At 38.8% G+C, this 23646-nt stretch overlaps 1 protein-coding gene across 1 annotated transcript in view; it reads right to left on the bottom strand.

Moving 5' to 3' along the window:
- LOC124612459 (chromosome-associated kinesin KIF4) overlaps positions 1–23646 on the bottom strand; it is a 300348-nt gene that overhangs the window by 28247 nt on the left and 248455 nt on the right. The window contains exons 14-16 of the mRNA XM_047140687.1: positions 18743–18881; positions 3574–3710; positions 3048–3491 (exon numbers count right to left, since the gene is read on the bottom strand). Coding sequence (XP_046996643.1) covers positions 3048–3491; positions 3574–3710; positions 18743–18881 — 720 coding nt within the window. The remainder of the gene's footprint in view (positions 1–3047; positions 3492–3573; positions 3711–18742; positions 18882–23646) is intronic.

Genomic DNA, 23646 nt, shown 5'->3' with positions numbered 1-23646 from the left:
CAAGAGTCATACCTGTCACAGAGTATATGTGAGCGAAAACATGTTGCTCAGCTCCTATTGTGCAATTTTTTTTTCTTTTTCAGCTGCAGTGGGGCAAAAAGAGTTGTGGCAGAAAAAGGATATGTGATGTGTAGTAAGTGTTTCCGAAAACAATGTATATTGTAGAACAATGAAAATAATCAATTACTGATAAAATTATGTAATTGGATAGATTAAAACACACACACACACACACACACACACACACACACACACACACATACATACATAAAAGACTGTTGCGATTGGAAGCTTTTGGAGCCAGTGTTTCCTCCTCCAGGCAGAAGGATTGAAGGGGAAGGAAGTAGGGTCAAGAAAGAGAACTGTAGAGGTCTAGGAAAAGGGGTAGATTTTGGAAAAGTCAACCAGAACTGCGGGTCAGGGGAGATTTATCGTAAGGCATGAGATGCTTGGTATCATCTGCCAAGTTTTGCTCTCAACAGTAGCAGAGTCATCAACCTGCAAAATGAATCAATTTTCCTACTGCTATCCTTCATTTTCATATTGGAGACGTGTTTAACGGATTTAATATGATTTATCAATTCAGTTCTTCCTCCATAGGCAATGTTTATATCACACAAACATATGGAACAGAACGCAAATGTTTCATCTTTCTGTGATCGCATAATACATGGAAATTCAGCAGAATAAGCATCCCTGAGAGACTGATGATATCGTTTCTTAGTTGAACTCATCACAAAAACACAAAATTGCACAAACATTTGTCACACAATTGCACATATACCAAACCATAAAGGATACACTGTATAAAAGCAAGCATAAACAAACCTTTCCCACTAACGTGCAGTCGAAGCACAAAGAGAATGCAGCAATAAACTGCGAGATGATGTTATCGATAGAATATTTGACCAATTTAAAACGCAGCAATATTCTGGGAGAAGGGATTACAGATAATATTATATATGTTCATCCTCAACTCTGCCCCAAAATCAGGAAATCTTCTGGGAAAACTGGGAAACCTGGCAGGTATGCAGTGCACTAGAAGCACACTCTATCTATTTAAAAATCTTCAGAAATGTTCTACAAAACCTACTTAAAAAGAAGGCTTTCTATAGCGTATAGGAATTTTTTGATTGTGCAAAACAAGATCTATAATTTTCACTTATACAGATTGTATGTTTGTATGGAAATCTACATGATTTAATTGCTTTCTTTATTGTTACTATTATTGTAAGCTCCATTGTGTAATACTCAATTTGTACATGCTATTAACATCAATAGCATGCAAAATGATCAGAGATGAAATAAATAAATATATACATAAAATACTAGTCAAGCAAATGAAAATCCTTTTTTTTTTAGCTCATTTCGTCATCATCATGTGGCCAACATCCATTGGCAGAATATACAGACTGTTCATTTTAATTGAAAGCTACACCCCAGATAAAAAAAAGAGTCATAGTTCAAATTTGTTTGTCTTGTAGGGGGACATCCAACAATACCACACTCGCCCACCACCCTATCCTGTGCTGTGGGTGGCGGGTTGCAACTTCGGAATCTTTAGAGCCGTTACCTGTTCTACGTCTGCATGATATGTTACCTCCGCTTGCGATGTACTGCCTGTTAGGATATGTCGTACTTAGATAAATGGCAATGGTGGTGCGATGAGTATTCTCCTGTTCAAAATTTCAGAGGAATACGATGTTGCGAACCAGGTTTTGAATAAGAAGTTATGAAATATTGGCCTGTTCTACCCTCGCAGGATGGAGGTGTGGTCCCACATGCCATTGGATAGTCAAGGGTCTTTGAGTAGCATATTGTAAATTACGATTGTATATCCATTTCTATTCCGGAGAAATGGAATGCTGCGAATGGGGTTTCCAATATAAGTTATGAAGTACTGGCCTGTCCTACTCTTGTAGCATAGAAGTGGGGTCCTAAGTGCCATTGGATATTCAAGGGTCATTGGTAGCATATTGTAAATTATGATTGTGTACCCATTTCTATTCCTCCGATTACAGCACCATCTGTGTCAAAATGAAAAAAATGCTTCAGACAAAAAGTACATAGATTTTGCCATAGAGTCATAATCTACAATAAAGAATGGGGGTTCCCATTGAAGGTTTCAAAGTTGCAACCTGCAACCCATGGCATGGGATGGGATGGGATGGGATGGGGTGGGGTGGGGTGGCGGGTGAAGATGGTATCGTTGGATGTCCCCTTCCGAGGGAAACAAATTGGAATTATAACTTTATTTGATGCAATTTGTAGTTTGAGATATTTCAATGTCTTCAGTTAAAATGAACACCCTGTATAATGGTTTCAGCATATTTCATCAAATTGCTGCACATATCACCTTCCTGCCATCGAACAGTGAATAACATGCAGCAGTTTGATGTTTTTTCACAGAAGATGCCAAGTATGTTACATAGTCAGCCAATGGAGATGGGCCACATGATAACAGGTATACACGTCAGATAGTTTTAAATCTTGACGTGTGCTAAATCATAATTTTTTGCTGCATTCCTATTTAAAATGGCTAAAGGCTGAAATTGCAAACTATACATTTTATAAACAAACCTGGCATTTTAAGGAGTAGAAGCAGCTACTTACCACTGGGAACAGCTGGATAAAAACAGTCAAAAATTTAAACCACACCTAAATTGCAATGTCTGGAAATTTTACAAATTCATTTACTGAGTGAAATGAAATGATAACAGACTATGAAAAGATAGGGCAGGATTTACAGTTGCTAAAGAAAAGTTATTTTTAAACATGGGTTAATTATATGATGTGTACTGTTGTTATCAATTTGTTTGCTACCTTGTCCTTACATGGTTTGAATTGAGAAACTTCCAGGTCACAATCACAAACTACTGGACATGGGTGAAAGATTAGCTAAAACTCCCAACTTACGAGTAGTAAAATTTAATATCCACAGGAAATGCTCTGAAAAGCTACTAAACAGAAAAAATTTTTTTGATGGCAATTCAACACTATTTCTTAAAATTTAAGAAAATTTTGTCATATGTATAAAGAAGAAAAACCTTTATTCTCTGAATCCTCTTGAACAATGGTGTCTTCTTCCAATCTGGATCATTTGGGTCATCTACTGTGGCATCATCTTCAGGATCCGATTCAAAATCCTCTACCAAATCAAATGTTGCATCAGCTTGTCCAAAAGTTTTCCTTTTTCTAGTTTTAGCTTCTAATTTACTTTTTAAATCAGCTATTTCTTCCTCTTTTCTCTCCAGCTGTTGTCGCAAAGCTTCAATTTTTTTTATTTCCTGCTCTTGAATTTCAAGCCTTAGCATCAAATCTGATTCAATATTACCATCTGTCCCAACTCCTTTCAGTTGACCTAACAGCAAAAACACTTTATCTGCATGCTCTTTCTCTAATTTCAGTAATTCATTCTTATGTTCTTGTTCCACTGTTCTTAGCTTGTTCTCATGGTTTTGTAACTGTTCAGCAAGTTTAACCTTTGCAGCCTGGAAAAAAATATTTACATTAAAAATTAAAACCTTTTTCAAAGCTCATATTTTTCTTCAGAATATAGAGAGATAAATATACCATTAATTCCTCAAGACGGCTTTCTTTATTTGTTGAATCTTTTTTCATGTCAGCAGCAAGGTCGAAGAGATACTTCAGAGCATATTTCGCCTCTCCCATTGTCTGCAGAGTATCCCATCGTGTTTTTGCTTTATTCTCTGAAATTAGAATTAGGTGTAATTAGGACACGCAACGGATCTTTTAGACAAACACATAGCAGAACAATTCAATGCAATAGATTTTTTAAAAATTCTCTGCTGAAACTCTTTGAGACTACCAAAACCTGTATACAATCTTGAATATTTATGTTGTACACTAATTCTTAATGGAGAGATGCACAATATATATAAAGAGCACAGCATATATGAATTACCATGAAGTGGCATAATAGAAACTAAGGCAGTCAAAGATGATGCACAAGAAAGATAAAATACACAATGTGATTTGTAAGGTTTATTGGGAAATTAATGACACTAAGCCCATAAAGACTACTTTAGTGATCAGAAGGTACAAGACATCAAAATTTCTCAAACTAGAACCCTCATGAAACGACATATTTCACACTGTCAATGGTCTCGAAATGATGTGCTTTCAAGAGTGTCTTTAGCTGAGGAAACAAAAAAGTCTCCAGAGTGAAGTCGCACCTGTAAGGAGGAGAGGGGCGGAGGGGTCAACATCCATCCAGCTTTTAACCAGATAATCCATCACCAAGACAGTGTGGCTGGACACATTGTCTTGCTGAAGCTTCCAGGAACCACTGATGTGTTGTCTGAAGTCAGAAATTCTTCTGAATACTTGCACATAAAATGCGGCATTGACAGTTTGTCTGGCAAATACAGACTCATTGCGGATGAAACCACTAGCATAAAAGAAGACAATGAACACTGCCTTCACTTTGGATCTGCTTATGCTTGCCTGCTTGGGGCATGGTGACTGTGAGGTGTGCCACTCCGAGTTAGGCCTCTCTCTGCTTCAGAGTCATATTCAAAAACCATCCAGCTCATTTCACATTATAACATGGTTCAAAACAGCACCATCATTTTTACAAACTGCAGAAGTTATTCACAAATGAAGTCCAGGCTGTACCTGTGGCCTTCTGTCAAAATTTTTGGGAACAGTTATGCGCATATCTTCTTAATCTCCAGTTGATCAATACCATTGAATTTTTTTTTTTTTTTTTTTTTTTTTTTTTTTTTTTTTTTTTTTTTTTTTTTTGAGATACCCAAAGCATTCAGACGAACATTCAAATGTTCGCACACACCAGTCACACTGTTTTCACCTTCTGACACTGAAGGGTGTCTGCAAGAGTTTTTTTGTCGTCGTCATCCCCGCCTTCCAATAGCGCCTTGCGGTATCAGACCACCTGTCGTTTTGATAAGCATTCCTTCCCCAATGTTTTGATTGAATATTGTTTTTCAAGTTAACACTGCAGAGGATCAGCAGAGGTTAACATAGGGACATGTCCTGAGTCACCTGGAGCTTTGAGGAAACTGGTGTTGGTTGCACAGGGAAGCTAAGAACCCCCACCAACTAGCCATGAGGGTAGCTTGTGCTTCGATCAGTAGGAATACCAGAATAGAACTGGTGACATTTCTTTCTCTACATGTCTTGTATGTCATGATCTAAGGAATTATAATCATGAACAAATGATACTGTAGGTTAGAATTTAGCAACCCTTTGATCTTTTGTGTCAACAATTTCTGAGCAGCAGCACAGCTGAGCATGAATAGGTAGGATTTAAGAACAAAGGAATTGGCTATGTTTTTAACACAAGTTGATCAAGATACAGAAAATAAATATCTGTTCTGTAGGACATAACTTGAGATATTTAAATCTGATAGGATGGCAGATGACTGAAATGGAAGAACATGACATGTCCGTATATTTTGGTCATTGGAAAAAACAGATTTACTTTCTGCAAAAGAGCCTTTTCCACAACACAATACACATTGCAAAATATTTATTTACCTACAACATCTCAATGGGTGTTAATTCCAATCCTGAAATGGAAACTGAGAAGTGATTTGGTTTTCCATTGTATTTTGTTTGTCCTGTTCATACCCTGTATTTCAAGAATCATGAGTGGCCCCATCTTAATGCAGCTGGTAGACGCGTTAACATGGGGCTGAAGAAGGCACTGCTGGCAGAGGGCATTGGTCACATTACAGTGGTGCCAATTGAGTCTATCAGTACATCGGGTTTCACTAGGCATTGCCTGCACCTCAGTAGGTATGAGAAGGGGAGGCTGCATAGCTCATAGGTGACAGTGTAGTGGGTGGTGGTGGGATCACTCATGGAAAAATTCCTGTAGTAGTTGGTGTTAGAGCTGCACCTTTTTTAGACTGAAGTCAGCTGACAGGTCCTAAAACAAAACTATCAGCTGATAGGTATACCTACTTAAAGGACATTCTAACTAAGGAATCACCTTCAGAGGTGGTCAGGTATCCAATAAGAGAAGGAATTAACATATCTCATCAAAATATAAGAGTTATTAGAGCTAAAGTTAGTGAACTGCTTATAGAGGTTGACTATGGAAATACTAGTACGTAGGAACACCACTTAAATAATTTGACAATTCAGAGGCTTCCTTTACCAGGGAACAGATTAGCTGTCTGTTTTTCAAGGAGTTCCTCGTGGAGTGGGGGAGTGGCCATGTAGGTAAGAAACAGTATTCCAGTATTATGAGAAGGAAAGATGCTACTCACCGTATAGTGGAGATGCTGAGTTGCAGATAGGCACAAAAAAAAGACTCGCACAATTACAGCTTTTGGCCATTAAGACCTTCGTCAACAATAGACATGCGCACACACACAACTGCAGTCTCAGGCCTGACAGTGGGCGTGCGTGTGTAAGTGTGTCTATTGTTGAAGAAGGCCTTAATGGAAGAAAGCTTTAATCTTAAGTCTGAATCTCCACTATATGGCGAGTAGCAACTTTCCTTCTCATAATGTTGTTACAATCCATCCTGAATTTTCCATTGTTTGAAAAACTGTATTACATTTTAGTCTGTAGACTATCATGGCACTGCACTGAACAGATATTTGAATGTCGTGCAGGGGCAGTTTAATTTAGTGAAACTAAACTTGTAATTGTTGTTGTTTATAGGGCCCCTAACACTGACTTCAGAGCATTTCTGGTCAAGCTAGATGATGATGAAGTCCCATACTTCGTACCAGAGCGTAGGGAACGATGCGGGAGACCCACACTGCTGTAATATGTAAGGTCCTAGTAGAGGTGGGTTTCCATTGCCTTCCTCCAACTGTAATTGGGATGAATGATGATGATGATGATGATGATGATGAAGACAACACAACAACACCCAGTCACCTCTAGGCAGAGAAAAGCCCTGACCCCGCCGGGAATCGAACCTGGGACCCTGTGCTTGGGAGGAGAGAATGCTACCGCGAGACCACAAGCAGCGGACACTGAAGCTAGAGAGGGTTCTTGATTCACTTTATAGGCAGTACCAGAAATTAGTTGTTAGCGGTGACTTCAATATCACTTTTGTATATGTCCATGAACCATGGACCGTGCCATTGGTGGGGAGGCTTGATTGCCTCAACGATACAGATAGCTGTACTGTAGGTGCAACCACAATGGAGGGGTTTCTGTTGAGAGACCGGACAAACATGTGGTTCCTGAAGAGGGGCAGCAGCCTTTTCAGCAGTTGCAGGGGCAACAGTCTGGATGACTGACTGATCTGGCCCTGTAACACTAACCAAAATGTCCTTGCTGTTCTGGTACTGCGAATGGCTGAAAGCAAGGGCAAACTACAGCCGTAATTTTTCCCGAGGGCATGCAGCTTTACTGTATGATTAAATGATGATGGTGTCCTCTTGGGTAAAATATTCCAGAGGTAAAATAGTCCCCCATTCGGATCTCCAGGCGGGGACTACTCAAGAGGACGTTGTTATCAGGAGAAAGAAAACTGGCGTTCTACGGATCGGAGCATGGAATTCAAGATCCCTTAATTGGGCAGGTAGGTTAGAAAATTTAAAAAGGGAAATGGATAGGTTAAAGTTAGATATAGTGGGAATTAGTGAAGTTCGGTGGCAGGAGGAACAAGACTTTTGGTCAGGTGAATACAGAGTTATAAATACAAAATCAAATACAGGTAATGCAGGAGTAGGTTTAATAATGAATAAAAAAATAGGAGTATGGGTAAGCTACTACAAACAGCATAGTGAACGCATTATTGTGGCCAAGATAGACACAAAGCCCACGTATACTACAGTAGAACAAGTTTATATGCCAACTAGCTCTGCAGATAACGAAGAAATTGATGAAATGTATGACGAGATAAAAAAAATATTCAGGTAGTGAAGGGAGATGAAAATTTAATAGTCACGGGTGACTGGAATTCGGTAGTAGGAAAAGGGAGAGAAGGAAACGCATTAGGTGAATATGGATTGGGGCTAAGAAATGAAAGAGGAAGCCGCCTGGTAGAATTTTGTGCAGAGCATAACTTAATCACAGCTAACACTTGGTTCAAGAATCATGAAAGAAGCTTGTATACATGCAAGAAGCCTGGAGATACTGACAGGTTTCAGATAGATTATCTAATGGTAAGACAGAGATTTAGGAACCAGGTTTTAAATGTAAGACATTTCCAGGGGCAGATGTGGACTCTGACCACAATCTATTGGTTATGACCTGTAGATTAAAACTGAAGAAACTGCAAAAATGTGGGAATTTAAGGAGATGGGACCTGGATAAACTGAAGGAACCAGAGCTTGTACAGAGTTTCAGGGAGAGCATAAGGGAACAATTGACAGGAATGGGGGAAAGAAATACAGTACAAGAAGAATGGGTAGCTTTGAGGAATGAAATAGTGAAGGCAGCAGAGGATCAAATAGGTAAAAAGACGAGGGCTAGTAGAAATCCTTGGGTAACAGAAGAAATACTGAATTTAATTGATGAAAGGAGAAAATATAAAAATGCAGCAAATGAAGCAGGCAAAAAGGAATACAAACGCCTCAAAAATGAGATCGACAGGAAGTGCAAAATGGCTAAGCAGGGATGGCTAGAGGACAAATGTAAGGATGTAGAGGCTTATCTCACTAGGGGTAAGATAGATACAGCCTACAGGAAAATTAAAGAGACCTTTGGAGAAAAGAGAACCACTTGTATGAATACCATCTAAGCAAAGAAGGGAAAGCAGAAAGGTGGGAGGAGTATATAAAGGGTCTATACAAGGGCAATGTACTTCAGGACAATATTACGGAAATGGTAGAGGATGTAGATGAAGATGAAATGGGAGATATGATACTACGTGAAGAGTTTGACAGAGCACTGAAAGACCAGAGTGACAACAAAGCTCCGGGATTAAACCACATTCCATTAGAACTACTGATAGCTTTGGGAGAGCCAGTCCTGACAAAACTCTACCATCTGGTGAGCAAGATGTATGAAACAGGCGAAATACCCTCAGACTTCAAGAAGAATATAATAATTCCAATCCCAAAGAAAGCAGGTGTCGACAGATGTGAAAATTACCGAACTATCAGTTTAATAAGCCACAGCTGCAAAATACTAACGCGAATTCTTTACAGACGAATGGAGAAAGTGATAGAAGCTGACCTTGGGGAAGATCAGTTTGGATTCCCTAGAAATGTGGGAACACGTGAGGCAATACTGACCGTACGACTTATCTTAGAAGAAAGACTAAGGAAAGGCAAATCCACGTTTCTAGCATTTGTAGACTTAGAGAAAGCTTTCGACAATGTTGATTGGAATACTCTCTTTCAAATTCTGAAGGTGGCAGGGGTAAAATACAGGGAGCGAAAGGCTATTTAGAATTTGTACAGAAAGCAGATGGCAGTTATAAGAGTCGAGGGACATGAAAGGGGAGCAGTGGTTGTGAAGGGAGTGAGACAGGGTTGTAGCCTCTCCCCTATGTTGTTGAATCTGTATATTGAGCAAGCAATAAAGGAAACAAAAGAAAAGTCCGGAGTAGGTATTAAAATCCATGGAGAAGAAATAAAAACTTTGAGGTTCGCCGATGACATTGTAATTCTGGCAGAGACAGCAAAGGACTTGGAAGAGCAGTTGAACTGAATGGACAGTGTCTTGAAAGGAGGGTATAAGATGAACATCAACAAAAGCAAAATAACAAGGATAATGGAATGGAGTCTAATTAAGTCGGGTGATGCTGAGGGAATTAGATTAGGAAATGAGACACTTAAAGTAGTAAATGAGTTTTGCTATTTGGGGAGCAAAATAACTGATGATGGTCGAAGTAGAGAGGATATAAATTGTAGACTGGCAATGGCAAGGAAAGCGTTTCTGAAGAAGAGAAATTTGTTAACATCGAGTATTGATTTAAGTGTCAGGAAGTCGTTTCTGAAAGTATTTGTATGGAGTGTAGCCATGTATGGAAGTGAAACATGGACGATAAATAGTTTGGACATGAAGAGAATAGAAGCTTTCGAAATGTGGTGCTACAGAAGAATGTTGAAGATTAGGTGGGTAGATCACACAACTAAGCAGGAAGTATGGAAAGAATTGGGGAGAAGAGGAGTTTGTGGCACAACTTGACTAGAAGAAGGGATCGGTTGGTAGGACATGATCTGAGACATCGAGGGACCACCAATTTAGTATTGGAGGGCAGCATGGAGGGTAAAAATTGTAGACGGAGACCAAGAGATGAATACACTAAGCAGATTCAAATGGTTGTAGGCTGCAGTAGGTACTGGGAGATGATGAAGCTTGCACAGGATAGAGTAGCATGGAGAGCTACATCAAACCATTCTCAGGACTGAAGACCCCAACAACAACGTATGATTGTGCAAGAAAAAGGATGTTGATAGATCTAAATTGATATGATCTGATTCAGACTGTGTTTGTTGTTGTTGTTGTTTTTTTTTGTTACGAGATGGTTATTCCCTTAGTAAATGGGTAAATGGCCTTTTAGACCATGATGCACAAAGTTTAACACTAAATGGATTTTGTACTCAAATGTCACATAAAATTACAAACTATGTAGGAAAGTTAATCCAATGGCAATAGAGTGTTTTTTAAACCTTGTCAAGGAACAAGAGTGGCAAGATGTTTAATAGTGCTGATAACATAGATAACAAATGCAATGCTTTCCTTAACACATTTCTCATGCTGACAGAGTTGCTTTCCATTAGAATGATCTAAATGGGATGCTAGCAGTAAAAGGCAGCCTGGGTGGCTGACTAGTGGGATAAGGATATCACGTAAAACAAAAAGGGAATTATAACAGAATGTTAGAAATAGTCACAACAAGTTGCAGTATTCCATTACAAACAGTCCTGTAAGGTGCTTAAAATGTTATTAGGAAGAGACAAAGGGTATGTGGTATGCAAATAGAATAGCTAATTCACACGATAGAATTAAAACCATACGGTCAGTTGTGAAGGAAGTGCCTTGTCAACAACGTAAGGTCGACGATATGAAGTCAGTTCATAGTAAAAATATTTCTGTTACTGATGAATCAGATATATGTACATCATTTAACAATCTTTTCTGAGTATTGCTGGTGAATAAAATAAAATATTAGTTTCCACAGGGAATCATACAACTCTCTTGGAAAATGCCTTTCTGACACTGATGTCTGAAATACTACTATGTGTTACTGACAAGGGGGGAGACTGAGTCAACAATTAAATCACTGAAGACTAAGGACTCACATGGATATTATGGAGTGCCTAGCAGAATATTAAAGTACTGTGCAGACATGTTATCTGTGTATTTAACCATATTCGTAATTTTTCCTTTAGGAATGATCAGTTTCCTGAACAATTGAAGTACTCAGTAGTAAAGACGCTTTATAAAAAGGGAGAAAGGGAAAATGTAGACAATTTTAGACCTATTTCTGTACCATCAGAGTTTACTAAAGTTATTGAAAAGGCTGTGTATGTATGGATAATTGATCATTTTACATCACATAATTTGCCATCAAATGTACGGTTCAGCTTTAGAAGTTGTTTAACAATGGAAAATGTTACATTCTCTTTTCTCTGTGAAATATTTCGAATACTAGACATATGTTTTGATTTAACTAAGGCTTTTGATTGTGTTTATCACAAAATATTGCTCCAGAAGTTGGACCATTACGGAAGACGGGAAGTAGCTCACAACTGATTCACTTCTTACTTTAACAACAGACAGCAAAAGGTCGTTATTCACAGTGTTAAGAATGGCTGTGATGTGGGGTCTGAGTGGGGAACGGTCAAATGGGGGGTGTCGCAGGGATCAGTGTTGGGGCCATTCCTGTTCATTATTTATATAAATGATATGCCCTCTAGTATTGCGGGTAACTCTAAAATATTTCTGTTTGCTAATGACACTGAAAATGGAAATGAAGTCCCATGCTTCTTTACAGAGCGTAGGGGAACGATGCGGGAGACCCGCACCGCCTTACTAGGCAAGGTCCTAATGGAGGTGGTTTGCCGTTGCCTTCCTCCGACCGTAATGGGGATGAATGATGACGATGATGATGATGATGATGATGATGATGATGATGCTGCAGACGACACAACAACACCCAGTCATCTCGAGGCACGAAAAATCCCTGACCCCGCCGGGAATCGAACCCGGGACCCTGTGCTCGGGAAGCGAGAACGCTACCGCGAGACAACGTGGGGCGGCCGCTAATGACACTAGCTTGGTAGTAAAAGATGTTGTGTGCAACATTGCCTGTGTTTCAAACAGTGCAGTTCATGACATAAGTTTGTAGCTCGTAGAAAATAAACTAACGCTAAATCACAGTAAGACGCAGTTTTTACAGTTTGTAACACACAATTTAACAAAACCTGACATTTTAATTTCACTGAATGGGCATATGATTAGTGATACTGAACAGTTCAAATTTCTGGGTGTTCAGATAGATAGTAAACTGTCACAGAAAGCCCGCATTCAGGATCTTGTTCAAAGATTTAATGCCACCATTTTTTATTATTTGAACGGTATCTGAAGCGAGTGATTGCTCAACATGAAAATCAATCTACTTTGCTTATCTTCATTCGCGTATGTCATATGGTATTATATTTTGGGGTAACTCCCCCTATTCTGAAAGGATATTTTTGGCTCAGAAACAGGCGGTTTGGGCAATAAGTAGTGCAAGTTCACAAACCTCTTGTCGACCGCTGTCCAGTAGTCTGGGTATTTTGACATTGGCCTCTCAGTATATATATTCTTTACCATCATTTCTTGCCAACAATATCAGCTTATTCCCAAGAATAACCAGATTTCACTCAGTTAATACTCAGCAGAAATCCAACCTGCACTTGGATTCGACTTACTTAACTCCTGTGCAGAAAAGTTTGCAGTATACTGTGGCGTCCATCTTCAATAAGCTTCTGCAGGAATTCAAAAATCTTAGCAGTAACCCACCCACTTTCGAATCTAAACTGAAGAGTTTCCTCATGGGCCACTCTTTCCATTCTATTGAGGAGTTCCTTGTAAAATTAAGCTGATTCTGATGTATATTGTCGATTGCATTTAAATAAACTTATGGCTTGACTTTTTGGGTTGATAAACATTTTATTTTTATCTGTTATTACTTTTATGTTGTAATTTTCATGTAATGACACATTGTATGGCCTCAGATTTGCTCCTCAATTTGGTCCTACAGAACTTTGTGTGTACATAAAATAAATAAAAGCTAGTATCTTAGCATTATTGAAATAATAGCATTGTAGTAAATGATAGATTTGCTACTTAGCGTAAAGGTGACACATATAATGCAGACAGGCAAGAGTACAAGACATTTACACACGAGCTTTTAGCTACAGCCTTCATCAGAAAAAGATAAACACACACCAGTCATTCACATAAGCAAGCACAGCTCCCTCAGACATGAGTACCAATTCTGACAGCACGGGCCAGAATGCAACTGGCCCCAGCGTATGTGAATGAATGGTGTGTATTTCTCTTTTTCTGATGAAGGCTGTGGCCGAAAGCATATGCGTATGTGTCTTTTTACTCATGCCTGTCTGCATATTAATGTGTCATCTATATGGTAAGTAGCAATCTATCTTTTCCTACCTTGTTGATATTCCTACCTGGAGTTTCCAGTGTTTGATTTCATATCATGAACGGCTATTTTCTTGTGGAATACTCTATGTGACAATTACTACAGCAATAAAGTGCCATGCCACCATTGTGAATAATTTTTTTGTACTTTTGACAGGTGATGTCCTTTGACGTGAATAATTCCTTAACCTTATACACCAACAATGAATAATTTTACACTAACATTTTTTCATCATCATCAATACAATAGAAAACTAACTTTAAACGAGCTAATCTTCACTAACTGATGTTTCAAGTCTCAGTTGGTTATATGACTAATACCTCTAACATGTCAGTAGCACATGTCACAAATGTGCCTGTGTGTTATCTTGTCATTTGTTACTATAAGGAATAGTTTTAAAAATGTGATTATTTTGGGCTTTGTGTGCTATCTTCACAAAGGATTAGATTGTACTTTTAACCATCATCTCATCTCTAAGTGTGTGTGAAACGTAAAATAAAGAAAAAACATTGCTTGTTGTAGGATATTAGAATGCAAATGATTGTAAGCCCTCACAGCCGGTCATGAGATTACGGTGTATGCATAAATATTAACTTCTTGCGAGGTTACATTTTCAGTGATGTATGATCTTGTTGGAGTAAAAGTTACCTATTTTGTCACTCTACTCCACAGTTAACAAGGCTTTTCTGTTCATTTGGAAATAAACACATTTCTGTCGAGGTAACAGAGTGGCTCAATGACGAGTCTCCATTTCCTTGCCTTTCGAGTTGGTACTGACAACTTAACCTTAGCTGTTGTGTATGTGGAGGGCTGCTCCCCCTGTATTCAACAGAAAATATAATGTTCCAACAAAAATCAATTCTGTTTTGAGAAAAACGGCACGTGTTAGTTGTCAGGTAGCAAAGAAAGTAACAAGTAAATCAAAAGAACAAACTTCCATCAGAGGTTTTACAACTCTTTCACATTTATTGAATTCAGATGTGTGGCATGTGGACTGTGTGTCTGAATGCAAATGACAAATCAATATGACTGGATGTGTAAAGTGTATGATGTGTCAATTTGAAACTTAACTATGACAAAAACATAAGGAATCGATTACGATGTATTATATGTACCTAAACTTCATACTAAGCTTCCATCAGTGCAATTGTTAACAAGGCTGCAAATTAAACTTTAGGCATTATGACTGTGATATATACAACAGAGAGAGAACACTCAGGACGGAATACCAACAACATTAGGAAAAAGGATAGATTGGTATGCACCATAAAGATGACCTGATGAGTTTTGGACAGGCACAATGAAAAGACTGTTACGCATTATAGCTTTCGACCAAAGCCTTCTTCAGTAAAGAAAACACACACACACACACACACACACACACACACACACACACACACGTACGTGATCACTACCACTGGCAGCTCTGACCAGAATTTCCAGCTGGAGCTGCCAGTGATACCAGTTGTGTGCATGAAGCATGTTTGCTTGTGTGAATATATGCGCGCGCAATCCCTCGGTACATTGTGAGCAGAATATTTTGATGCACTCCCCACTATACATTGGTGAGAGAGTAAATTACATTTTATACTTTCTTGCCTTTATTATAATAGACTGTATGTGAGACACCCAGCAGAGCAGAGAGTCAAATATCAGTATGAGGAAAAGAGTGCAAGATTTTATTTGGAAAGCATACTTTCCACATGTGACGTGATCAACATGCTTTCCACATGTGACGTGATCAACATGCTTTCCACATGTGACGTGATCAACATGCTTTCCACATGTGACGTGATCAACAATGCGAACAGTGTTTGATTTGTAAAAAAGTACGACCATCGATTTCTCAGCTGACACCTCATGTGCACTGTTACATATCCATTCATCAATGTGTTCCACAGCAGTGATTGTGTTTTAGCCTGAAGATATGAGCCAGCAGATGAATGAACACAAACACTGTCTGTATATAGTAAAATTTTTGTCAGGAGAGTGATTATTCGTTCTAAATTATAAGTATACGGAATATACAAAGAGGGCTTAAAACTGCACCCTAGGCCGGGCCGTGAGGTAAGAAACAGGCCAAAAATGTTTCCTTTAAAACTGATATAGATTGCTCTTTGAGTGACCAGGCAACTGATGCCATGTAACATCATAGAAGACTTAGCAAAATCTCTCAGCTTGTTCAAGAGAATCGGTATCTGCAAGTGATCATAAGCTCCCATAATGTCAAGAAATGCCGCAAAGACTTTTGTTTTTTATTTGAATGGGTCAGGTGATGTTCATAGCAAACGAATACAGATTGTCTAAAGCCTCCAGCACATTCTTGCCACACAAGAAGACAATTTGATTGATCGATAGAGGAGATATTTGGATATCTCCCATTTTTCAGAACTGGAAGTATAACCTGCATCTTCCAAGTTTTAGTAAGCCCTGTTTCATCTAATATTGATTAAAAATGAACAAGAGCAAATCTTTTGCTTCCATGGGCAGATTCTCAAGCATAGAATAATGTATAATAATACCAGAACAGCTGTCACATGATGATTTAATAGCATCATTTAGTTTTTTTTAGAGAATGGACAAAGCAAGATATAATGAAGAAGACTAAAAACTGAAGGTGAATAATGTTGGAATGGGACTGCGGGACAAGCGAGCATATTGATAAATTCCTCTATTCAGGAAGTTGTAGCAAGTAGAGAGGATGGAAAATGGCTGTTTCTAAAAGCCTTTATTTTATACCAAATGTTGGTCATACTGGTTGCAATATTGAGTGGAAAACAAAATCTAATCCAGTTTTCCTGCTGCTTCTTTTTTCCCCATGCACATTTACTTTTCTCACAAGAAATTATCCAAATAGAATTGTGATGATAGGTTTTCCGAGTAAGCTGACATTTTGGAACTTCTCTGGAGCATTCAGGATTCTGCCAAGAAGTGGAATATTTCTTCATAATAGTAAATGCTTTTTCCCTTTGGAATGCTGATATCTGCTGCAGCTTCCATAACATTTATTAAAATTTGGCATGTTTCTTTTCCTGTAAGTTACTCTCCATAGTTTCAAGCCTTCTTCGAACTGTATCCTTATATTTGCTCCAGTTGGCTTCTGCCATTTTCCACTTACTATTAATGTAAAACATTTGTTTAGTATCAATGTTTAAGTTAATGAAGATTTATATTGGGGGATGATGTAATCCCACTGAGTCAGTTTTAGCTTGCCAGACAGAAAGTTCAGTAAAACAGGGTGTATTGGAGAACTTCTACAGAAGAATGAAGACACTATAATGTGAGCTCCATCATTGACTATCTCTAGGTTATTGTCTTGAACAACATCCATCAAAGTCCTGCCATTCCTGTCTATCATGTATCTCCCCCATGCAACATGATGCGAATTCAACTCTCCACCTATTACAAATGGAGGCCAAAGCAGCTTATTAGGAGTCTCATGTTATTTTTGACAATTTTATAGTGAGGAGCCTTACACATGGACTACTGTAAAGGTTTTGTGAGCAGCTTGTACTTGTACAGCAACTAATTCAGTTTCATCATTTCTTGCACTAAGTGGGAACTTTTTATGCGGCAGCGTAGTTTTTGCTAGTAAAGAAATGCCACCTTTCCCACTAAGATAGTCCTCCCTATCGGTAATTACAAAATAATTTTTAATGTGCAAGTCTGCTGAGATTTGAACCACATTTCGCACAATAGGACTGCAGCAGGCTGACTGATGAATAGTTCTCTTTAGAAACTTTCTCTATTGAGTTGGGTGACCTTGTGTTCCACTGCAGTCTTTTCATAGGCTTCATAATTTAGACTAGGAGAGAATTAAAGATACTTGTTACGAGAAGCCCGATATTGCTATCATTAATAGCACTGTTTCATAGTGTATTTTGAACGACAGTCTCTACAACATTTATCATCTTACTGATCAGTTCATTGTGAATTAGAGGTTGTCGTTTACTTGGTACCTGCGAAGATGTTACCCTGTGAGCAAGAGGCAAAAGGATTCTGACTTATAGGAGTGAGCATGTTGTGTGGTGTATAGCAGGTTTCGGTATTGAGACCACTCACAAACACTACGGTGTTCACTTACTTCTGATTGTCACCTGTAAGGATCAGTCAGCAATGCTTGTCTAAGAGGATCAATACACATTTAGCATGGATCCTATTTGTGCATTGATAAACTTGTATGCCTCTTATGGGCAGGGGAAAGTTCTTTCTTTTGGTGATTCGGTGTGCTGTTTGTTTGAACAGAAACTAATGGCCCAGGATAAAAATATTGACCTCCTGTGATGGAAGTGAAGGTTGGCGTAAGAGTAATGTTCAGCCAACCCCTGAAATCTACGTTGTTAAACATAACTAGTTCCTGAGCTCTTCACCATCTATGGTATTTGTGATAGGACTTATCTGTGGATGGGTGCTGAATGCCACAGTGAGCAACAAATAGCAAAAGGTGAGGTACAGGATTCTACAGAATCAGGCCTAGTACATCTACTGCAGCTCATCCGAGAACGACATTGCTTCCGCTGTGGCCATATCGGAGGCACATAAAGCAATGCCTAACAGAATGAGATTTTCACTCTGCAGCGGAGTGGGCGCTGATATGAAACTACCTGGCAGATTAAAACTGTGTGCCAGACCGAGACTCGAACTCGGGACCTTTGCCTTTCGCGGGCAAGTGCTCTACCAACTGAGCTACCCAGGCACGACTCATGCCCCGTCCTCACAGCTTTACTTCTGCCAGTACCTCGTCTCCTACCTTCCGAGCTTTACAGAAGTTGCATTTTTATGTTCTTCACCTTAGTCCACGACAGGCGAGTGATTGCCTTTATCTTATTTTACATAATTGAGGAATTACCATTATTGCTGAGCAGTAATATTCAAGTACAAATTTTTGTGTACTTGCCAAATTTAGAAGACCTATTTTGTATGTCTGAATATTCTATACTTCAATCTCAAATGAATGCAAGCACAAAATTAGGTAGGAAAGTATGCAACATATATGAAATCAAAACCATCAAAACAACCACCACCACCACCACCACCACCACCACCACAACCACCACAAAACTAGACAACTACGTACCAAAAAAGTTCTTTACATACTTTTCAATCCTATTTGGTAAAACTAGTAACTCTACACTGTGCATGGCTTCTCTGCCAAAAGAGCTACAGCTCTGTTAATGCTTCCTGTACCTTGATCGGAGTCCAAAATCTTCTGCTGCAAGTCAGCAATCTGTGCACTTCTTAGGTTTACATCTTCTTCAAGTTGCTTGATTTCATTATGGATTTCTTTCCTTTCCTCATCTGTCAGGCCTTCCTCTTCTAAATTCTCCTAAACAGAAGAATGAATATTTTTCTTAGGCCAAAACCTTAGAAATGTTTGGTACTTTTATTTTAATGTTGTATCCCTTCATATGAATTAAACAATTTCATTCTCAAAAATGTGACCAAATTTGTGTAATTAGTTAAACTGTAACATTTGCTTGTGTGGCACATAATTTAGTACTGTCTGATAGCTACACAGTAGTACACCCTATTGCCACTACTAAATATTTTGTACCAAAAGGCAAGCCTGGCCAGCAATTCTGTTTCTTAATTTTATAGTTTTCTTGGGTAATATTGCTTTTGATACATTATTTTGAGTCATACTATATTTCTAACTTTCATATCATCAAGTCTGACCTTCCTGTTTTGGTACCGCCTATGGCTGAAAACTAGAGGGAGTCACACTCATTGAGTTTCCTAAGGTTATTCATCTCTACCGTACAGGCTTGATGATGGCATCCTCTTGGGTAAAATATTACGGAGGTAAAACAGTCCCCCAGTTTTGATCTCCAAGTGAGGACAACTTGGGGGAGGATGTTACCCGATAAGGTAGGAAGGGAGGGAGGAAGGGAGGGAGGGAGGGAGGGAGGGAGGAAGGAAGATCACGGTTTAGCACAAGGTGGCCATTAGAGATGGCGCACAAGCTCAATTGTTCCAAGAATGGAAAAGAAAATCTTGTGGTGTCCTTTCAAAGGAATCGTCACAGTACTTGCCCAGACCAGTTAGGGACATCATGGAGAATCTAAATCAGGATGATCATATGTAGATATGAACTGTCATCCTCCTGAATGCGAATCCAGCATGTTAATCAATATGCCACTTCAGTGTTATCAGGAAAAATAAAGCTGATGTTCTAAGGGCGAAAGTGTGGAATGTAAGATCCCTTAATCAGATAGGAAGATTAGAGAAAAAAAAAAAGTAGGTAGGGTGAAGTTAGATATAGTGAGAATTACTGATGGTTGGTGGCACCAAGAACTGTACTTCATATCAGTTGAGTACAGGGTTAAAACAAAACCTTAGAAAGTAATGCAGGAGCAGGACTAATGATGCACGGGAAGAAATGTGGATAAGCTACCTGGTGGTTATAATTAAAGTGCAGCTACTCACAGAGGTCCAGTGGGACCATAATTATTGTACAGCAATGAAACGTTGTAGACACTAATATGTTAATGCGGACCGATTTAAGCTGGAACAAAATTAGTTCCGAGTTTGGCCACCATGCGCAAGTCTGAGAAAGACATACAGATATGTTTCCATATGTAATGGATTATGAATGAGATGTGGGCAGGAAAGTTCAGACAAGAGGGAAATGCATAATGTCAGTTTTATTATTAACTGCAGTTTGTTCAATATGAGCACTGGGGACATCTACATGATGCTGTGCAGTACCAAATTTGCATAAATTGGAACTAATTTTTTTCAAATGTAATTCAGTTCTGCATTAACGTATTAGCATATCTATCATGTTTCATGACCATACAATGATTACAGTCCACACCTGACCCCTGACAGTTGCTGCACTTCATTTCACTCTGGGTCATTCCACATCAAGTGGACGAGAAGTCCCAGCTCAAGCATTTCCAAATCTCATGAAGTTTTATGGAAAGGTTCCACAATGTCTTTGATGCATATGTACTAAGTTTCAGTGTAATATCTCCTTTGGTTCCATTTCAACAGCCTCCCATCAAAAGGGATTCCACATCTGTACCACCTAGATGCATGTATTTATGCAGAACTGCAAACTTACATAACTTTTGCAGAAGATGCTAGTAACTTATAGGATGACAATTATTGAATGAAATGGGGGAGGGAGTACATAAATTACTTACAAGCTATGGCATGCACACACTTTATTCAACATGTAAACATCACTTCAGATTTAGGTTATGACATGTTTGGTATGCCTGCCATCATTGGCGATTATGTGGTGCAGATGAATAGCGAAATTCTGCATGATCCGCTGAAGTGTCGGAACATCAATGCTGTTGATAACCTCCTAATTGGCCGTTTTCAGCTCAGCAATGGTTTTGGTATTATTGGTGTACACCTTGGCTTCAATAAAGCCACATAAAAAGGAGTTGCATGTGTTCAGATCTGCAGACATTCTGTGAAGTGCTCCTCCAGGACATTAAACACTCTCCTGCTTCGAAGGGGTCGAGATCCGTCTTGCATGTACCACATCTTGTAGAAATCAGGGTCACTTGGATAATGAGGATGAAATAATCTTCCGAAACCTTCACATACTGTTCGGTAATCACTGTGCCATCAAGGAATATTGCACTGATTATTCTGTGACTGGACCCTGCACACCATACAGTCACCCGTTGAGGGTGAAGAGATTTCTCCATCACGAAATGCAGATTCTCAGTCCCCATATGCGCCCATTCTGCTTACAGACGATAGCTGACTCGTGCAAATTGCCCTCAACAATAAGGCGCATGCCTCACAGCTAACCGTGAGTGTGAATGTCCTAATGCAAACCATTCAGAAGTTATGACAATTATTTCATATAGTTCCATAAGTGTCACCTTGTAGAATCATCTGCTTTTGTATATTTAAATAACTTTTTGTGCTGAACAAGAATATATTACTGATTACATTCTTAAATACACTTTGTGACAGCTGTACTGCTTCAAAAATGGCAGAAAATTATTGTGCGGGTTAACCAGCCATAAATCAATTTTATGGACAGATTCAGCCAAGAACTGGTGACATGGCACTCAGCTATGTTGTCTTTGTGCCCCAGTCTTTATCAAAACATATGCACTAGAAAAAATTGATGAAAATGTTCGGGATGCTAAATTTTGGGTATTTTGGGGGACCATATCTCAACTATACACCCTTTAATATTTTTTTCGTCTTTTATATCTAGAAATAGTATTCTTCAAGCTTCAGGAGTTTGATAGTTTACTTTTAGACCCATGCCTACTTATGGATGAAATGACTCCCTAAAGTTCGTATACGTTGATTATTTGTTTGTTTTACATTAAAATGCTTTTACACCATTGTTGGAGGAATATATACTTACTTTGAACCTTTAGTTCCTCTCTGGTGCAGATCTTATGATTAGTCCACTTTTAGAAAGTTTTGTAACTCAACTAATTTGTGTTGTGTGTGTTTTGAGAAATGAACCAAAAAGTGCCTGATGCTTGTTTTTTTGTTGGTAAAGATGGCACCAACTGGTGTATGTATGTAAGTTGTCTTCATTTTATTATGGTAAAAGTCCTCTCAAGCCAGTGGGGGGGGGGGGGGGGGGTGTCTGACAAGTTGAAACAGTTCACTAATAAAGTTTTCAAGCCTGACCAAATGCTTTGTCCTGGATGTAGACAATTAGCTTGTAAACAACTACAACCCCAGGATGAGCAAGAATCAATGACTGCTGATTATATGGATGCAGTTGACACTTGCTACACAATGAATTCTTCACTAGTATAACTTGGATATTCACTTCTAAAGCAATGAATTGGCAAAGAGAGATTCAATGTGTTACATAAGCCAGAAAGTTCAGAAAGCACAAGGTCTACCAGCCAGATCCAACAGCAAAAGATTAGTGTTTCTGGGAGAATGGCAGAGCAGACTAGGAAACTAAATACAGAGACTCGCATCTTAGCAGTATTTGCAAAATGCGAAGGAGACAGGCTAGATGATAGTATCAGACAGTTTTCAAGTGACTAATTTTGTTGGCTGTATCCACGCAAAAACTGATTACACATCAGTAAGGGTGGATGGTGGAAAGTTAGGGTTACGAACTTATCAGGATGTAAAGACGTGAGGACACCATAGTTGGACTCTAAGGCAGTACAGAAGGGTGGATGGGTGGGGGGACTTGCAGAATAGATATTTGGTAAAGCAATGAGAGGATATTTTTGGGGAAGTCACGTTCTCATAGGTAATCACAATTATTTTATTTATTAACTAAGGGAGACCAAGAGATGAATACACTAAGCAGATTCAGAAGGATGTAGGTTGCAGTAGGTACTGGGAGATGGAGAAGCTTGCACAGGATAGAGTAGCATGGAGAGCTGCATCAAACCAGTCTCAGGACTGAAGACCACAACAACAACAACAACAACAACAACTATAACTATATTAGATAATGACCACTGTGTGTGTAATTATGGCATGACGAACAGTCTCCTATACTTAAAATGCAAAACAAAATTAGTTATCTGTGAGTTTTCCCCAAAAATATCTTAAACCCCTCTCTTTGCCAAACCTTTATCCCCCCAAATTCCCAGTTGTGTTATGAAGTTCATGAAGGTACTTCCTTGTCCAAAAATTTTGAGACTGTTTCTCTAACATAAATGGTAACTTTTTATATTATACCCCAGGGGTGAACAGAAAGCTGAGATAAAAAAGTTGGTATAGGACACTTGTGATTTATGATGCCAGGAAGCAACCTCAAATTGGCCTACAAAAGCCACCTAAGACACAGATCATGGCTGTTGCATTATATTTAGAATATCTTCTCACTCTATTACTGTGACTTAGTAGATTAGATTGTAGAATTTTTTACTTAATTAGAATTAGTAATTTAAAGTTTCACATGAGGGTAATTAAAGAAAGAAGACTTGTAAAGATTGTGCAAAAATCAATTATGTTTAAAATCCTTTCTAAACTTAACCCTCTCATGTGCAGTACTCTACTAATCAAGGGCACCCATACCCAGGGGTAAGTGGAGGTCCGCCTGCCAGTGTAGGCCATTTTGAAACTGCCTTTGGCAGGAATTCATGTTGGGTTTCATCCATCATCCATTTGTTTCATTCCTCTCT

The sequence above is a fragment of the Schistocerca americana genome, chromosome 4 (assembly GCF_021461395.2).
Source record: "Schistocerca americana isolate TAMUIC-IGC-003095 chromosome 4, iqSchAmer2.1, whole genome shotgun sequence".
NCBI lineage: Eukaryota > Metazoa > Arthropoda > Insecta > Orthoptera > Acrididae > Schistocerca > Schistocerca americana.
Note: the sequence above shows the minus strand (reverse complement) of the source record. Positions and strands in the feature narration are given on the sequence as shown.